Raw genomic sequence first — 20,229 nt, forward strand, 5'->3', positions numbered from 1 at the left:
TGAAAAATTACCACTCTGGAGAATTCTTCCATGGAGGGGAAATGAGACATACTTAAGTCAACATGTTCATCGTAGGCACATACAGTCCTAGGTACTTTATATGATCTCATTTAATCCTGACAACAACCATGAAAGTCTTTCCCACAACTGAGGCTGCAAGGCTAAAAAAACTTGCCTAAGGTCATAGACCTATAAATGGAAGACAAAGAATTGAAATCTGGGCTCAGCTCCAAAGCCTGCACTCTTTCCTCCTTACGCACCGCTTCAGTTGCTGTGAACCTTCTTCCCTCCAACCATTTTGTCATCATTGCCTCAGTCCACACATTTTTGGGGTGCTGTCCAACAAACACACAGGACTTTTAAAGACTCAATCACTAGCTTATGCCCTTGAAAAAAGCAGTAACTTCTTAACCACAGAATGATCAAAAGTATCAGATCATCCATCTTAGATCAATCAGAATCTCACCTCACTACACAAAACCAGAAGGGAAAGAAATTTATATTTACACTTTGGGACTTTTTTTTTTTTAAGAGAAACATGGTGTTTAAAGGTAAAGCTTAGCACACTCCAGTATCGGGCATGACCTGAAGTCGAAGCAGGAGGCGTGGGTAGGTGACCTCCATGGAGCTTCATGTAGTGGAGAGGATGAGTAAAACGAGCATCAGACAGAAAGAGTAAAGCCAGGAGACTGAGAAAACAGAGCACCAGGGCACCACGCATTCCTCCTGCTCTGATCCACTCTTCGACCAGGGGTCCCATTAGGCCTTTGTCTGCCTCTTTCCTGAGTAGGCCAGAGATCTCAACTGAACAGCCTTCCCACAGCAGTGTCCCACTCCAGGTGGCCAGGCAGGAGTACCAGACCAGTGTTTTCTCCTGGGATATTGACACAGCAGCCAAGTTTACTGGCGTTGGGGCTGCCACAGTTGGTGTGGCTGGCTCAGGGGCTGGCACTGGAGCACTGTTTGTCAGCTTGATCATTGGCTATGCCAGGAACCCGTCTCTGAAGCAGCAGCTCTTCTCCTAGGCTATTTTGGGCTTTGCCTTGTGTGAGGAGCTCTTCTGTTTAATGGTTGCCTTTCTCATCATCTTTGCCATGTGAACCTCCATGGAGGTCACCTACCTATCCCTGCTGCTTAGACTCCAGGCCATCCCTAGTGCTGGAGTGTGCTAAGCTTTACCATTAAATACAATGTTTCTCTAAAACAACAAACGAACAAACAAACAAAACACACACAAACTGAACTCCTAAGAATAAAAACAAAGAAAATACATCTGTAGCAAACTTACAAGCCTCATGTATGAGTACTTCAACTGCTACTTCCATAGACAGTGGTTCATATGGATAGTGCTTCTCATTCTATCTGCCGTACCTTGAGTTAAATGGCAACTTACTATAAATACAACAGTTTAATTTTGACCAATATGAGATACACCATTCATTTTTCTTAGCCACTAAATCAACTATGTGCATGCTGGTTTCTCATAAACTCTTGAAAACTCACTTTCATGTGAAAATGGCTCTAATAAATACTTAGTATATATTAATAATAAATGTTTTGCTTTCTGGACCCAATAACCAGGTGTAATAAATAGACCTTTAGAGTATTTGGAGGTGAGGTCTTCTGCTAAAACCAGGATGGCCTGGAGATGTCTGCACCTAATGGCAAGGTCACCCTACCTTGTTTTGACTTGACCTACCTTGTTTTTCTTGCCTCGGGGTTCACTTAGAGCCAGTTCATCTTGAAGTAGCTCGACCCTTTTGGCAAGCTGCAAATTTCGGAATGTCAAACTGTCCATTTCCTGCTGCAGTTTCCTCAGTGACTGATCCTTCATTTTCAGTTGTTCCTACATCAAAGTGAAAACAGACCATTCCTTGTAATTTAGTCTTAACACTTAAAAAATAATAAAAAAAAAATGTTTTTGTTTCACCAAAATATAATCAAAACCTCTTTATTTAAGGAATTAAACTTATATGTTCATAATTCCAGTTCCTATGGTTTTTTAGCTCTGTTTGGTGACAAAATCATTTTCTGGTCCAACCAAGGAAGTTAAAATATAAAGCTAAAGAGTATACTACTGAAGTAACACTGATCAACTTAAACACCCACATCAACATGTTTTTATAGATTGTTGTTATTCATGTGTTTGGTGGTAAGGAGTCGCAAAGTCTGAGGCTACAATTTTATAAACTTGAAATTTTAAAGAGAACCTCAGATTCACTGATGATGCCCTTCAGGTAAGCAAGAATGGAAGAAATATATTTGTATTCACTTTTTCCTATAAATCCTCCTTGAATTTAAATCAGTCAAAATGAAGTCTTTTCAATACTCTTAACTTTAAATTATTCTGATCTGTCAAAGATAAAAATCAATGTTATCCTAACAAAGAGTATTTTCCAGATATCAAAGAATATTCTCAGTTCACTTTAAAGTGAAAATAGGAACAAAATCTGAAATGTAAACAACATGTCCTCTACTGACCATGCCGTACTGTTTACACCACAACAGGGCAAGAAAATGGGAAACAAGAGAAGTATTTAGTTTCACTCTATTTTTAAAAATAATATTATTCTTATTCTAACTATATTTTCCTTACGATATTCTGGTAACTTTGTGTCCACTCGTAATCAAACACAAATGGCCATACACCACCATAAACTGAAAGATCTGTACGTTTACTTTACCTTCACTGAAAAACCACTATAAAGCTAAGAAGAGGTCAAGTTTTAATGAACAGGGGTTTTTTTTAATTGGAGGATAATTGCTTTACAATGTTGTGGTGGTCTCTGCCATACATCAACTGAATCAGTCATAATTGCATATACATATCCCATCCCTCTTAAGCCTCCCTCTCCCACTCCATTCCACCCCTCTCGGTTGTCACAGAACGCCAGGCTGGGCTCCCTGTGTTTTATAGCAGCTTCCTGCTAGTTACCTACTCTACACAGGATAGCGTGTATATATATGTCAATGCTACTTTCCCAATTTTGAACAGTGGATTTTGAAACAGCAACCTAAAAACCAGAGGCTGGTTCTGCAATCTGCTGACATTATTTGCATGTTGAGGGCATGGCTAGAGGGATAGAACATGTTTCCATTGAAGAGAAAAAAAATTTCCTTTTCTGTTGTTTGTTTAGTAAGTCCTTAGTGTTTACTTGCAGTTCAATGGTAAACTTAGGCCCAGCCCATGTCTAAATTATTATATATTTCAACTTAAGGAAATTCAAATCAATAAATGCTCATTGTATCTAACAACTCATTGAAGAGACAAACCTAATATAATCAAAATGCTGACTGCAATGAATGGTTCAGTTAAAAGTAATCTTTTTACATCCTTATAATTAAGTGCTCCCCCATCCCTGGGATTCTCCAGGCAAGAATACTAGAGTGGGTTGCCATTTCCTTCTCCACATTAATCACTAGGTGACTAATACTCCAATCCCATTAACCAATCACTGATTTCAGAAGACATCCATCCCAATCTCTCTATAAATCCTAGTTCCTGCGATGACAATGATGACGGTGGCATGTGCCCTCACAGGGCTGTTGTGAAAACTGGGAAAATGGGCGTAAGGTGCTGAGTGCAATGCCTGCCTGACACACAGCGAGCACTCAATGGAGAGGGCCTGCTGACCCCGCCACCGCCACCGCAGTCACCACCACAGCCACTATCAGTGTTAATCAAACACAATCAGCCACGGGAGGGTGTGAAATACCAGTGTGGGAGACTAAGATGAGTTAGGAAATCCTTTCCCCAGGGATAGGTTTTAAACATCATAAGGAGATAGATAATGATCAATTTCTTCAGTGATTTAAACAAAATAGTAACTTAGCTAACAAATCCTGACTATAAAGCTTAATTTTAATCATCTCAGCTTAAGCGCAGACAGCTTAGGGTAAGGTACTCTGAACCATCTCAGCCCCGAGTCTGTGGAACAGCACCCAAGGAGGAGCACCACTCAAGAGACAGGTTTCTCTGCAGAAGGGGCCAACACTAGCCAAGTGCAAGGACGCATCTCACGACCTTGGTGACTGCTCTTGTGTCACTGGTTGCGGGCTACTCCAGAAAGACAGAAAAGCAAAGGGACTCCTAAGCCCTTTTCTCTGAAGAGGGAGCAAGGGAGGAAGTGAAAGAATGAGGCAGGCAGTATATTTTACTGAAACTTGGCCAAGAAGGAATCCATATCCTAGAATCAATTTATCCAATTAAGAATATCACTAAGCAGTATCTGGGCTTCCCTGGTGGCTCAGATGGTAAAGAATTTGCCTATAATGTGGGAGACCTAGGTTCGACCCCTGGGTCAGAAAGACTCCCCTGGAGAAGGGAATTGCAACCCACCCCAGTATTCTTGCCTGGAGAATCCCATGGACAGAGGAGCCTGGCAGGCCAGATAGTCCCTGGGGTCACAAAGAGTTGGCCTGAGTTAACTGAACAACTAACACTTTCAAGCAGTATTTATTACATGCCTGCTACAATGAGGTAGAAACAAATTCTTCTTCTCCCATCATATTTCTCCTCTCAGTTAAAGGTGCTGATGGATCACTCAAACAGTCATCATTAACACAGTTTATTACTATTAACCAGCTCAACCCAAAGCAAGACTAAGGCACTAAATGATTCACACTTTCAGATCCATTTATTAGGGGACAATCTGCTGAATGCTAGGGATATAAACATGAATATGACCCAGTCCCTGCAGAATGCTATCAGATCAAGCCAGATAAGAAGTCCCATTAATCCTGATGAATTTAGCTATGAAAGAAGCTGGGTATGAGAGAAATGCATTAGATATAGTCCAATAAGACATTTCTGTAATCTCCAGTTAAGAAGTCAAAGCACATCACATTCATACCTAAATAAGTAAGAAAGTTAAACACACAAAAAATTCCATTACCTTCCCCTATCCCTAGTGAATCAGTGTCAGAGTTGGGAATTTAACCCACAAAATGGGCTGAATTCCCTGCTGTAAGCTTCACCAAACACTAACCTAACTCTCACAACACAAACACTCAGTAGCCTACCTTCAAGGCAGCAGAATTCGCTTGTTCATCCACGACACCTTTCTTCAAGACCTGATTCTGAGCCCGAAGCTGAAAACAGAGGAAGTAATAATTAATTTTTAATATAAAGCAACCACTTATAGCAAGGAAATCACTTACCATTACTTTATAGGAACCTGTACACTAAGTATAACTATCAGCTCACATACAAACGAGCCCTCAAGAGGAAAGCAGAGATCACCAGTGTGCCATTCAACAAATAAAGACATAGAGGCTGAGCTGCCCAATGACATAAAACTAAGCAATGCAAAATTAAGACTAAAATCCAGGTCTCTTGACTTCCCATATTCATGGTTCTTTCCATGAAACCAATCACCTCCCTAAATAAAAACTATACAGTATACAATAGGGTATTAAGTATGCCATTTTCCTTGTAACTCTGACATACCATTCACCTGTAAAATACATACAATTTGACTAAGTATGGAATAAGAATTCTACAGAGAACCAAAGTGTAGGGCAACAACACACCCAGCAGGATACTGTGCCTGATATTAGCCATGCAACTATCACTCACTTCAGCCTCAGGAATGGAGGACTTACAATCAGCCATCAGCGGAAGCAGTGTACAAAAGCAACTGAGAAGCAAATTTAATTCAGAAATTAATAACAATAGCAGCTAGCATTGGAATCCTCATTACATACCAGGCACTGTCCTAAGCACTTTACATATACTACCTCAACAATCCTCACAACCTGCTGAAATAGCTGCTATAATTACCACCACTTCACACATGAGCAAACTAAGGTACAGAGAAGTTAAGTGGCAATGCTGAGAATCAGACTCCAGTAGTTTTGACTCCAGGCGTAATGCCATTTAGACAATACTGGCTATTGTTTTATAAAGCTAAATATAAATGAGAACAGTAGTAGGCTGGTGAGATGGAAGAAGTTTTGGGGGAGGCAGGACTTGGGTTTCTTTTGTAGTTAACTTTCTTAAGTTGGGGTCGACTTTTATCTTAAAATATACAAAGCAAAATTATACAGCTTGATGAATTTTTATTCATGGTTACATCTGTATCACCATCACCAGCAGGGTTTTGAAAGATAAATCTTCTGTAGTAATCCCCTTCTGTAATTATCAACAAGTACAACACAGAGCATGTAAGTACAAATACACCAGCACAGAGTAGCTGACACCAAAGGGTTACACACAAACAGTCTCAGGACTCAGTACGAAGACCATGTAAGACCAGGTTCTTCTCTGAGAAACTAAATGAATGGGATGATTTTATCTATGAGCTTAAAAAAAAAAATCTATTTCTAATTCCATGCAACTCACATCTGTGTCTTGAAAACAGAAATGACCCTTTTCTGTGCCAAAAGAATAGGAATATTTGAATGCTAAACTTTAAACTGAGCATTTGACACCCAAGAGAAAACTGAGCTAAGATTCTAAGAAAAACAGGAACACTGCAGGATATTCAGTTTGAGCAAGACGGACTAAAAGGATTGAGCTGCTTCTGTTTTTAGAAAGTTAGAGATCAGGGTTCACTACCACAAAAGAAGATCCAAATTTTGCTCTGTCACTTCCTAGACAATGTAAACTAGAGATACTCACTTAATCTTTTGTTATATGGTCTACAAAGTGGGGCAATACACCTACCCTATCTTCATTCTTCTGAGGTGGTTGTGAGAATCAGACAAGAAATGTATGTCAAAGCACTTTTTAAATGATATCATGCTCCACAAACAGTAACAGAGCTCTTATTAAGAGAGCAGAATCAAAGGGACGACAGATACACTTCTAGTTTGCCATACAACCAGGAGCTAACTGTGGTTCAGATCATCAGGTCCTGAAAGAAGATGCTGTGAAAGTGCTGCACTCAGTATGCCAGTGCATTTGGAAAACTCAGCAGTGGCCACAGGACTGGAAAAGGTCTGTTTTCATCCCAATCCCAAAGAAAGGCAATGCCAAAGAATGCTCAAACTACCGCACGATTGTACTCACTTCACATGCTAGCCAGGTAAGGCTCAAAATCCTTCAAACTCATATGGCCAAAGGACAGCAGTACTACTTGAGGGCTTAGGTTTCATTTCATACCCCCATTCTAACTTTGATCTATGATCATCTCCTTTGTGCGGTCTTTAGAACCTCTTACTGACTGCCTCAAAGACTAGGGATGAAGTCTGAAATTTGCTGAACTGACAATTCTCTGTAGGACCAGAATTGCATCCATTTTTAAAACAAGTGGGCAAACAGGAAAACCTCCCTGTAATTTCTAAGGCACACTTAGAAGCTACTTAAAGCAAACCAAACAGCCTACTTTGTCAAAAAAAGCAAAATTAAATTTTTCAAATTACTGCTGTTTGGAAGTTAATCTGATCATCAAGAACAATGATTTTGATTTTCCTTTGGAAAATACTGTTGGCTGAATTGATAACAATTCAAATACAGTGTTTCAATGGTACCACTCAACAGAAAAATGCAGCTTTTAGAAATATTTATCTAAAATCCCCTTCTAGTAATTGGTAGGTAGAAAAGGATGAGCTCGGCCGACTCCACTGCTTGTTAATTACACTTGGCATTTGGCATCTCCCTGCACTTCAGCCACTGCCACATCTCTGCATTACTGACCAGCATCCTGTCAAACGCAGATACTGCTGTGACCAGTCTGGTCTTTCAGAATCTTATCTTTCTCCTCCTCAGCATTCACCACAGTGGGAAGGCAAATGCAGTGCTTGTCTTAGAAACAGTTACAGATGGTCACTAATGCCTCTAGGAGACGAGTGTGGAGACTCCAGTGGACGTGGACGTAACTGAGAAACAACTGCCCTGAAGTCTCCATTAGAACAGGGAAATTCTCCAGGAGATGATAAAGCCTATTTCCAGCAGCTGTGCCATGCACTACTGTTCCATTCAGTAGAAAACTGGTCCTCTGAATCCCAACTCAGAAACCCTCTTGGTCTTTTCAAACTCATTTTTCATGGTCTTGTGATCTTCTGACTAGCTTTCAGTTCAGTTCAGTTCAGTCGCTCAGTCGTGTCCGACTCTCTGCAACCCCATGAATCGCAGCACATCAGGCCTCCCTGTCCATGATCAACTCCTGGAGTTCACTCAAACTCACGTCCATCGAGTCGGTGATGCCATCCAGCCATCTCATCCTCTGTCGTCCCCTTCTCCTCCTGCCCCCAATCCCTCCCAGCATCAGTCTTTTCCAATGAGTCAACTCTTCACATGAGGTGGCCAAAGTACTGGAGTTTAAGCTTCCGCATCATTCCCTTCAAAGAAATCCCAGGGCTGATCTCCTTCAGAATGGACTGGTTGGATCTCCTCACAGTCCAAGGGACTCTCAAGAGTCTTCTCCAACACCACAGTTCAAAAGCATCAATTCTTCAGCGCTCAGCTTTCCCTTGACTCAAAAACACAGCCTTTTCACATGTTGACCAACCAAACCCCAACTGTTCTTCTAGAGACTACTTCCTACTCTGATCCTAGTTCCATAAATTTTTCCCAGCCATTCTCTATAGTGCCCCTATGGTCCACAGAGACCATGCCTTCAGTTTCCTGGGCACTTACTAGTAACAAGACATCACTTATAAAAGTATTCGGTCTTTAAGTACATTTTACATTCACTAATTTATGTATGATTTCTACACTCAAGTCCCATCTGCCAATTAAACCGTCCTTCACAGTAGAGACTACAGTATAATCCCTTATATCTCCAGCCTACAATGAAAGATCAATGCTATGGACACAGAAAGCATTCAATATATGTTTAATTATCAAATTAAATGCTGTAAATCAGGGGTCCCCAACCCCCAGGCCACCTTCCACTACTGCTAAGTGGCCTGTTAGGAACCAGGCCACACAGCAGGGAGTGAGCTGCATGATAGGGAGTGAAGTTGTGGCCATATTTACAGCTGTTGCCCATCGCCCTCCAACACCCCCAGATGGGACCGTCTACTTGTAGGAAAACAAGTTCTGGGCTCCCACTGATTCTGCATTATGGTGAGCTATATAATTACTTCATTATATATCACAATGTAATAACAATAGAAACAAAGTGCACGATAAATGTAATATGCCTGAATCATCCTGAGACCACCCCTCCCCTCTGCCAGTCTGTGGAAAACCTGTCTTCCGCCAATCGATCCCTGGTACCAAAAAGGCTGAGGACCGCGGATGTACCTAAAAGGGGTCGAAATGTAATCCTTCGTAGGGACTTTCCTGGTGGCTCAGTGGTCAAGAATCTACCCACTAGTGCAGGAGACACAGGTTCAAACCCTGGTCGAGGAACTAAGATCCCACATGCTGCGGGGGCACTAAGCCTTGGGCACTGCAACGAGACAGAAGCCCTCATGCAGCAAGAGCCTGCATGCTGCAACTAAGACGCAACACAGCCAAAAATAAACAATAAGTGTAATGCATTCTGCAAGAGACCACCATTACGTCAACAGTCCCTCTTTAAAGCCCTTCTGCAAATGATCTGAACCTCATGGCCCTACTGGACACCAAGCACCTTCTAAAGTCCTGAGCCTAACTCTCTGACAACCAGTGCCCGGACTGCTCTGTGTGACTCTGCTTCTGGAACAGCCTGGCTTCAGTCAGACTTACCACAAAGCTGTTTCTCCAGGGACACAGAGAGTGGGGTGAGCCGCCTATGACCTCTCTCATGCCGCTCTGCCAACGTGTGGTAGAATAACTGGCCCAAGATTAGAGATTTACTACGTTCTATCACAAACTACTAGAAGAGTTTGTGCGGAAAGAGGTGAATAGCCTATATGCTGTTTCTCATCTAATCCTCAACAAGACTGTGTTCACTCTTACATAACTGCTTCCATACAATGGGCCTTGTGACGTTTATACATGTTTTTGTGCGCGCCCAGTCCAACTCTTTGTGACCCCATGGACTACAGCCTGCCAGGCCTCTCTCTCCGTGGAATTTTTCAGGCAAGAATACCGGAGTGTGTTGCCATTTCCTCCTCCAGGGGATCTTCCTGACCCAGGGATCAAACCTGCAACTCCTGCAATGGCAGGCAGGTTCTTTATCACAGAGCCATCTGGGAAGCCCTTATACCTGGTTTACAACCCTATAAAACAATCTTCAGACATCTAGCTTTTCTCTATTACAAAATAATGTATGCAGAAGACAACCTGAAGCCCATTCCTACGCCTCACCAAAAACCCTGATTTCAGAATACTTAAGTCACCAGCAGACCACCGTTTCAGTGCCTCTAGCCTGGATGAGCCTTTTAAAAACTCCTAGTTGTAACACTGTAGGTATTCTACAGCTGTGGGAATACCACTCAGTCTTTCTCTCTGCCTACTAACTTGTTCCTTGCCCTGGAAAAGCATAAAGTAGCTGTAGGCTACATACTGTGTACTGAAGGCTGAGATCCTTTTGTCACTGAGTTGGGAAAAAAACCTTCTTTCAGACCTGCCTTCAAACAAAACTCTGTCTTGTCCCTGCTCCCATGTAGGGAAATTCAGTAGAATAAAACCCCCACTCCAACTCTACAGTCTGCCTCATCAGTGATTGCTTGGCAATTCAGCTGAATTAAAAGAGTAGGACACCCCTTGACTTTCTAAGGCCTTGCTATTCAAAGTGTGGTCTAGGGACAGCTGTAGCAGGATCATCTGGGAGCAGAATCTAGGCCCCACCCCAGACCTACTGAACCAGAATCTGCAGTTTAACAAGGTGCTTCCCTGATGGCTCAGATGGTAAAGAATCCACCTGCAATGCAAGAGACCCAGGTTCAATCCCTGGGTCAGAAAGATCCCGTAGAGAAGGGCATGGCAACCCACACCAGTATTCTTACCTGGAGAATTTCATGGACAGAGGAGCCTAGCGAGCTACAGTCCATGGGGTCGCAAAGAATCAAACATGACTGAGTGACTACCACTTTCACCTCTCAGGTGTGTCACATGGATATTTACATTTGCGATGCACTGACCTAGGGGCTAACCTAGCACAGTTCAGCAGGGTGGTCAATAGCCACATGCTCCTATTAAAGCTTAAATTACTGGGACTTCCCTGGTGATCCAGTGGATGGAAAGCCACCTTCCAGTGCAAGGGACAAGGGCTCAACCCCTGGCTGGGGAACTGGGATCCCCCATGCCACAATGGGAGAAGAGCCTCTGAGGTGCAAAGAGGAGCCTGCATGCTGCAACTAAGATCGGATGCAATCAAAAATAAAATAAAAAATAAATTTAAATGACTTAAATAAAGTCCAAAATTCAATTCCTCAGCTGAGCTAGCCATGTCTCAAGTACTCAAACAGCCCCACATGCTAGTGGATGCCCTACTGGACATGCAGCAAACATGCAGAACATTTGCATTCTCCTGGAAAGCTCCAGTCCACAGCACTGAACACAGGCTGTTTTTCAATCCACCTTTAGTCGTGAACCCAATACATTAGGGTAGAAAAAAGCTGATACTCCGCTTTACTTTAGTCCAGCTCCTGAGTCTTACTTCTTTTACAAGAGGAAGCTATCAGGCTCAGCCAAGCCCTGCTCTCCGGTAAGCAAAACTGATCCTTTCCTAAAACGAGCAGATCTAAGAGTATCAATCTAAAAAGTTTCCAAAGGCAATCTCCTTCATAACTACAAGAAGCATCAATTGCAAGGTAAACCATTAGGGAAATAGGATCCAGCTTTCCCACTGGTTTTCACAGCTTTGAAAAGAGCTTTAAAAAGATTACCTTTATCTGAGCAAAAGCTACTATACTGACACCATTTCTTGGTGGTTCTCAAACTCTGGTGTGCTCGCAAATCACTGGAGAGGTTTGTTACAACATAGACTCCCAGGCCTGACCACCAGTTTCAGATTCAGTAAATCCAAGGTAGATGCAACCCATTCCCAACACCGATGATGCTGATCCCAGGGCTACACTGAACCACTGACCCAGGGTAACACAAACAATGGAAAGATGCTTAGACTTGACACTTGTTTCCACAGGGACATTGTGCCAGGCAAGAGTGCAGAAGCCTGTGCAGAGAAAGCAGATTGAAATCAAATGGGTCAGGACTGTGTGCCCTCAGCCTCTTTTCCAGAAAGATACACACCAAGTAAGAAATGGTCTCTGATTCTTAAGTCAACAGTGTAGTCAAAATGAGGCCCTGATTAACTCTCCCTCAAATCTCAAAGAGGCAGCCTCCATCTATTACCTACTAATTTCATAAATCTCTGAAAACCAGCTTCTAACCCCTTCCCCGCCCCCAAACTGTTAAACCAGAAATTTTAAAAGCCTGCAATGATTGCCTAATTGCCCAAACCACTAATGTCTTAATCTCCACTTTAACTGGCCTTTCCATTACAATTTATGTTTTAGCAACCTGTCTGCCTCAGAAATTTTCATCTGCTTCAGCCTCCATGGTTCATCTTTTATCTAACGAAACTCTCAGTCTCTTTAATGGAAGCTCCTCAGACTGATTTTGCTCTTTCTCAGGGGGAAAAAAGATAATGACAGAAGTTATAGAGGGAGAAATGGGCCCCTTCCTGGCACACAGACTGAGATCTGCATTAAATAAGAATGAGAAGATTCTGTAAGTGTCATTGGTTGAGGGATCATCCTTGCTGCTCTCTTGATATTGAGGCCTCCTTCTATAGCTTAAAAGGACATCATTTTCCTTTGTATCCTAGATAAGGAAAAAGGGAGACATAACTGAAATTCAACATCAGCCCACTAAGTCTGTACCAGGGAAGCTAACAAAAAGGTAAAATACCCCCCTTCCACAGGCACAGGGCTGAAGGAAGCATGTATACTGCACGCTCAGTCACTCACTTGAGTCTGACTCTTGCAACCCCATTGACTGCAGCTCACCAGGCTCCTCTGTCCATGGGAGTCTCCAGGAAAGAATACTGGAGTGGGTAGCTATTCCCTTCTCCAGGGGAATCTTCCTGATGCAAGGATCAAACCCGGTCTCCTGCATTGCAGGTGGATTCTTTACCGCTAAGTTAGTAGGCTTAGTTGGTAGCACAAATCTTATCTAGAAATTGCTTGGCCCTAGAATCGACAGGGAACAAAAAGCACATGAAATCTTTTGACCAATCCCTGTTCTCACATTCTGAAATTTCCATCACGTTGCAGTTAAAAGGATGAAAAATGGTCTGGCCCAACAGGGAGACAACTTCAAGTCTGGCAGACCCCCTACAGTACCCTTAGCGCCTCCTGTTGTCACAGCCTTCCCACAGGTGTTCCCCCAAAAATCTACCTAAAGTGATTAACTCTCAAAGTTCAACTATCATCTTTAGGGGAATTATTTTAAAAGTTTTGGCCTTTGTCCTGACTTTTAGCCAGTCTGTTTCCACTAGAAATTTTCAACAGTGACCCCAACATTACTTCAACCTACTATGTGAATCAGATGGCCTCAGCATGCCTTCCAACCATAATACTATGATTACATCTAACCTTCACGGCAAACTGGCGTGCCTTCTGACCCACCCTCCTCTGTCAGCTGGCAGTGGTGTTCTGTCAGAGCAGTCCGTGGGTTAATTTCAGGGTCAACTCTCAGTCTTCCCTCACTCATCACATCCCACAGAATGAATGAGACACAAGGATGAGTGCCTTGACACTTCCATATGCTTCATAAGTTTGCAGCTACGTGCAAAGCAGGCACTCAAAAAACAGATAAGCTAAACCATATTTGTCAACCATAATTCCTAAATTTAAGCCCTTTCCATCTTAACAGTCACAAATTTTATTTAACCCTATATAACTCCCCCTGATACTATTCAGAGAGCCTGCAGTCTGGTCTCCTTTTCACCAGTCTTTCCCAATTTGTCCATCTTCCTCATAGCTACCAGTTATCTTTCTAAAGCACTGTCACTCTCCCATTTGAAAACCTTTAGTGTCTATTCCATTTATTCAAAGTTCAAACTTCTTACTTGACATCCACAACTCTTCACAAACGGGTCCAAATTATCCCTCCAACCATACTTCACCACTCTCTGTCATTTATCTGACCATGTCTTCATGTCAGCAGAGACTGTCTCCTTTGCCTGGAATACTACCATCCATCCTTTCCTCCCTATCCACTACTCCCCAATCTGAGTAACTTCTACTCTTACCTGCCATTTCTTCTGTCCGCCTACTGATCTAACACTTGTCCTCTTGTATTAATTTTACGTACAACATTTGAATATTCTATTAAAGGGTTCTCCTTAAGGTGGAACTCTGCCTCACTCAGTGGGGCCTGGCAGACTGTTTACAGGTGGCATATAACTGTCTGCTGAACAAAAGAGCTTACAAAGTCAAAAGAATAAAATCTTTTCAAAGTTTCCACTACTTTTGCGAGGCTGTTATTTCAGCAGTGCGGTCACTGCTCAAAATATTTCTGGAACTCTCTTCTGCCATTTGGAATTGCCTTCTGAGCTTGTTTACTCTCTGGAAAAGAAAATCAATCCCCTTACTTTATACTCATGAAACATTTTCACCCCAAAATAGGAGAGCCAAGTGTCGGGACTGCCATCCTCTACCCACCACACTTTATCACATGGATTTGTTCCAAATAATTTCTGGACCTTTCAAACAAACAAAACATGCCTTCAAAGGATAAAAACTTGCCATCACTAACATCTTGCCAGAGGCTCTTAGAGACAAATTCAAATGGAAATGCAGAAGCTTTGCCAGTGGTCGTGCTTAGACCTCAGTCGGTCCTCAGTCTGTCCGACTCTTTGCGACCCCTTGGACTGTAGCCCACCAGGCTCCTCTGTCCACAGGGATTCTCCAGGGAAGAATACTGGAGTGGGTTGCCATGCCCTCCTCCAGGAGATCTTCCAACCCAGGCCTCTCACATTGCAGGTGGATTCTTTACCTTCTGAGCTACTGGGGAAGCCCTTGCCAATAGTAGTACCACTGGAATAATAGTATCTCAAAAGGCCTCCATGTGATTCTGAAGACTTAAGTGTGTATGTTTAGGCACAGGTTTTATTTTTCACAAAACAATGCATTTCACATTGCTGCATATCCATTATATGAAATTTTTTAAAGTGTGTCTCAGTTTCTCCAAAGTAAAAAGGAGTCTAGGCTTCCCCATGCTCTCTCGAATGCCAAGATCACTGAAAACCAAATTTAATGACTACTGAATCTATTTCCAAAGATGCAAGATTCTGCTTTTAGAACTTCCGTAGAATATTCTTGAGGCAGAACCACACTACACAGAAAAACAGCACCGCCCTTTTCCAAGAAAAGGGTCCCACCAGTTAAAAGACTGATGCCATAAATATGACAAAGGGAAAGGTCACTATTTTGCTTAATTCAACATGTCCTGAGCATCTTCTGGGTGCTCTGCCCCACTCCAGGTGACCCAAGAAAAAGAGAGAAAAGGACATAGCCCTAGCACTCCAGCTTTCAAAATCATTTTCAGACAACGTCTTTCCAAAGCACTGAATCCATTCGTAACCACCTATTTCTGGTGAAGTAGTTTACACGCATGACTCTATTCACACTTTAATTTAATTGGGGGGGGGTGGGGGGGGGGAGGCAGATAAATCTCTTTATCCTCATATCATCTCTGTGGGAAAGGAGAAAGCTTGATCCTTCCCATCGCCAGGCTGGGAAAATTGAGGAAGCAGCAGGAAAGCGATGGTCCTCACCTTTCCCTGTCCCTCCCGACCAGCACCAGAGGCGGAAGCCAGGATTTCTGACATCCCTCTCCAAGCCCGCTAGTTCAATGAGAAGGAAGAATCAAACTCCTGCTCCTTCCCGCAGAAACGCACACCGACCAGACACCGCCCGGCCCCATCTCCTGGGAACTGCAGGTGGAAGCGCGGTAATGGTGGATACAGAAGGCGGAGACAGGAGGGGCGCGCTCGCGTGCCCCCTCTGCCTTCTTCCTCTGTCCCGACAAGTCGCTGCCAAGGCAACCCGGGGCCGCAGGACCGGGGACCCCCTACTCCCCGCATACGACGGGTACCTTAGAGTACTCCTGAGCCAGCTTCTGGTACTTCCCCTGCAACTCTGCCGAGGCCATGGCCTCCCCCGCCCTGTCCAGGCCAGACTGCCCAGGCCACTCAGCCCCACCCCCCGCCCCCAACCCCAAACACGCTGCCGGGTATGGATCCACCAGCTCCTGCCCGCTCTGCCACCGCCGCCGCGCCTCCTCCTCCACTTCCGGGTTCGCCGGGTGAGAGGAAGGAGGAGTGGGGCCAGGGGCGGAGCGACCACCGGGGGCGGGGCGACGTCTGACATCACCGCCCCACCCTCCCGCGCCCGAGCACGTACGCGCGCAGAATCGCTGGCGCTCCTGGGTTCTACCTCTGGCTGGAGCAGGGGGCGCCATCTTGACGCATGGCCCAAGATGGCGACCCAGAACAGGGAAGGAGAGCATTAAAAGGGGAAGAAAATGATAAGAGCCCACAGAATGGGCGGGGGACGACGGAGAGGGGCGGTGGTGCGAAGAATCGAGGACCGGAAGAAGAAACATTCTAAGCGCATCAAGAATTCTGGTCGAACACACCGTCCTCCCCCACTGGTTCCCATGGCAACCGTCTGTCGTTTGATGGTTACATCTTTCAGAAGGTGCTCGGAGAGAAAGACCTCTGTATTCCACTACCTGCTATCCGGATATGGTAGCACCGGACATGGCCTGCATTGTAAACTTTCCCCCACTTTTATAACGCGCGCTGCTGTCACCCTGTTATGCCCAGACAAACCTCTTTGTCTTATATTTTGACGTTGGGATGTCTTTGTATCCATTCTCTACCCATTCCACCCGCCCAGCCCTGCCCCCATACTGGCACTGCATCAGAGCGTTTTCTCAGAGAATTGGGTAAAAAGCTTTTAGGAAATTTCAGGGAATGATCCCTGCCACGCATGCATATAGGGTGGACGTTAACGACATGTAACTGGACAATTGAAGCAAATAGTAGTCTGCCTGAAATACTTTCTGCCGCTTTGCTCATTAAATATGTTTTGAGGACGTATTATATGTTAGATATTCTAAGCATTGCATTTATTGCAACATTGAAATGTTCATAGAGGAATAAATAATTTAGGATACTTGTTTGCCATAAATTAAAGCATTGCAGTTTAACAAAACTAATGAATCTGTGTCTATCAACATGACAAAACACTGTTAAATGTAAAAAGCAAATTGCAGTATACTAGAGCATGAAAAGATACATTTGAAGAATATAAAGCAACATTTGTGCTGCTCATGGACACATGAACATGTACTAAAAATAGAGAAACAAGAACTGGAAGGATACACATCTAATTCTGGCTTGTGATTGCCTCCAGTGAGAAAACGAAGAAAGGGGAATGAAAAAGAACAAAGAAGCATACATTTTATTTTTATTTAATTTTTTGAAGTGAATGTGACTGGAAGTTAACGTTTATTATCCAGGTAATAGGGAAAGGGATGTTAGTTATATTGTTATTTTAAAATGTTTGTTATTTTCCATGATTAAAAAACACCTCCTATTTTCCTTTTTGATTCGACTATGAGTATGCCTGGAATTTTAAAGTGAAAGCATGAGCTGGTATGTGCACTTTTCAGCCACTGTAATGTAAGGAAAGGATTACAGACTTTTAAAAATGTTGTTTATACTTTTCAGTTGACTAACAGCCAAGCCCTACTATCCAGCAAACTTGCAGAATTTTTAAAATTATTATTATTAGTTTTCCATGGCACCACCAAGCGGCAGAATTAAATATTTTTAAGCGTATTTCTGTAGTTTGTAATGTAATGGAATTTTCAATTATTTAAAAATAAAATGTTATTTCAGAACTAACATTCCAAAGAAAGAACATGCAACTTTGGTTAGAGAGCCTATGTACTAACCTGAGAAATTTATATTTCTACTGCTTAATCTAGTTGTTGTCAGTTGCAAAAAATTGTTTCCAAATCCCGACTGCTAAATTGAACACATTTCAGAATCTCTTCCTCAAAAGACACCATTAAGTGAGTGAAAAGGTATTTGCAATATATATGTATCCAACAAAGGTGTCCCTTATCCAGATATATAAAGAGCTCTTACAAATCAATAAGAAAAAAGACCAGCAACCAGATAGAAAAATGAGCAAGGGACTTCCAACAGGCACTTCACAAAGGAAAATACACAAACGGGCCATTAAACGTGCAAGGGGGTGTTAAGTTTCATTAGCAACCAGGGGGAAGTGAAATTAAAACCACAGTGCAATGCCATACACACCCACACAAACGGCTAATATTTAAAAGATTGACAAGAGTGATTGAGAATATAAAAGGAGAAACTGTCATAACATATTGATGAGAGCCTTCCCTAGTGGTGCAATGGGTAGGAATCCACCTGCCAATGCAGCAGACATGGGTTAGATCCCTGGTCTGGGAAGATCCCACATGCCATGAAGCAACTAATCCCATGTGCCAACTACTGAAGCCCATGCTCTAGGGCCTATAAGCTGCAGCTGCTGAAGCCTGCATGCCTTGAGCCTGTGCTGTACAATATGAGAAGCCACCACCACGACAAGATTGCCCACCACAACTAGAAAGTAGCCCCCACTCTCCACAACTAGGGAAAGCCCAATCGCAGCAATGAAGACCCAGCACAGTCAAAAATAAAATAAAAATTTAAAGTGTTGCTAGGAATATAACCAGGAAGAGCCACTTAGGAAAGACCTTGGTATTATCCACTCACCTGAAAAGATACATATTCAGGATCCAACAATTCTTCTCATGTATACACTCAAAAAGTGTGTGCATGTATTCACCAAGAATATTCATAGCAGTATCAGTCATAATAGCCAAAAAAGCTTATCAATAAATAGATAGTTATTAGAAATAAGTGTATATTCGTATCATGGAATACTAAACAGCAATGAAAAAAGCTGAACTACAACTACAATTAACTACTGGATGAATCTCAGACAATAATACAGAACAAAAGAAACCAAATTTCCCCCAAAATATACTATATAACCTCATTTATATATCACTCAAAAAATGGCAGAATTCAACTATAAGATTCAGGATGCATGCCTAAGTATTAAAACTAGAAAGAAAATTAAGAAAGTGGCAACCATGAAAGTCAGGAGCTTCATTGTTTTCGGGTGGAAAAGGATGATCACGACTGGAAGAGGCCATGAGATGGGCTTCGAGTAGTATTGGCAATGTTCTATTTATGTGTGATAGTTACAAAGGTGTTAACTTTGTGTTAATTCCTCATGAGGTACATTTTTCTGTGTGCACCTTTTTCGTATGGATGTTACATTTCACAATAACAAAATTTTTTATTTTTTCTGTTAACTCATATGCTTGCCAGTGATGGTTCTCAGCTTGTAACCATGATTTACTTGTAGGGAGTGGCATAAATGAAAGTCACTTGGAATTATTATAAATATGCAAACACTGTGATGATCATTAAAACATTTAACAGCATACTGTTTTAGAAATTTTTTTCAGTTGCAGGTGTCAGGAACTGACTCAAACTATCTTGGCTCCAAAGGAGTACTTTCCTAGAAGTATGTGTGGGTAGCTCAGAAAACAGCAGGAAGAAAACAGGAGCTGCAGAGCTCGAGTTCAGAGTTGCTGGCCATTAGTTCAGTGTTAGTGAATCAACAATATATATTAAGTAAGGTGCTTTTAAATAGAAACACACCGAAAACTAGGTTATATGTTGTTTGGTTGACAAAAGTGAGACCAGAGGCTCTCATGATCCTAACCCTGTGTTTTCCCTAGGAGCAATGCTATTCACTAATTCAGTGTATGTGATGATTTTATAGAATACAACTCTGCAAATAAAGGGAATCGATTGTGTATACAGTGAGAACAGTGTGGAACTTCCTTTGGTCATATGGACAATGACCAGACTTGACGTTGGGTTACTTAGATGATATTGTCAATCTCTGAGTAAACATCATTTCATGGTAGAGTAGAGTCATGCGCTCTCTGTCCTTGCATACATCTGAAAATCAAGAACTTCCTTCAAGCTTCAAAGCTCCACCCATTCTACTTCATAACCTGCTATGCGCAGCAGGTCTTAGAGTGACATTGGGAGCTCAGCTACCCCCACTAGCACCTCCCCATACAGTCATTCCGAAAGCTAAGTAAAGATTTTCTCTGGCCTGGTTTCACACTCCTGTGCCCAGTCACCACACATGATTATTGAGGTAATGGACAACAAAGAGTGTTCATATGAGTGGACATAAGGAAGGGATTAAAGAAAGCAACTTATGAATCTTTTATGATAACATATTGTCTTTGTTATTATTTATTATGTTAATCCAGTCAGAAAATGTATA

The 20,229-nt window shown here is 42.5% G+C and overlaps 1 protein-coding gene and 1 pseudogene across 3 annotated transcripts in view; one reads left to right on the forward strand and one right to left on the reverse strand.

Annotated features, from left to right (window-relative positions):
* PPP1R21 (protein phosphatase 1 regulatory subunit 21) overlaps positions 1-16,185 on the reverse strand; it is a 66,967-nt gene extending 50,782 nt beyond the window's left edge. The window contains exons 1-4 of one of the 3 annotated variants that reach the window (XM_069580452.1): positions 15,923-16,134; positions 12,790-13,011; positions 5,023-5,091; positions 1,700-1,846 (exon numbers count right to left, since the gene is read on the reverse strand). In XM_069580452.1, coding sequence (XP_069436553.1) covers positions 1,700-1,834 — 135 coding nt within the window. In that variant the 5' untranslated portion in view covers positions 1,835-1,846; positions 5,023-5,091; positions 12,790-13,011; positions 15,923-16,134. Of the gene's footprint in view, positions 1-1,699; positions 1,847-5,022; positions 5,092-12,789; positions 13,012-15,602; positions 15,762-15,922 lie in introns of those variants that run through there. The other 2 variants (XM_069580450.1, XM_069580451.1) reach the window with 2 other exon arrangements.
* LOC138435163 (ATP synthase F(0) complex subunit C1, mitochondrial pseudogene) lies at positions 539-1,100 on the forward strand (annotated as a pseudogene).
* Positions 16,186-20,229: the final 4,044 nt, after the last annotated feature.

Source organism: Ovis canadensis, chromosome 3, assembly GCF_042477335.2.
Source record: "Ovis canadensis isolate MfBH-ARS-UI-01 breed Bighorn chromosome 3, ARS-UI_OviCan_v2, whole genome shotgun sequence".
In the NCBI taxonomy this organism is placed as follows: Eukaryota; Metazoa; Chordata; class Mammalia; order Artiodactyla; family Bovidae; genus Ovis; species Ovis canadensis.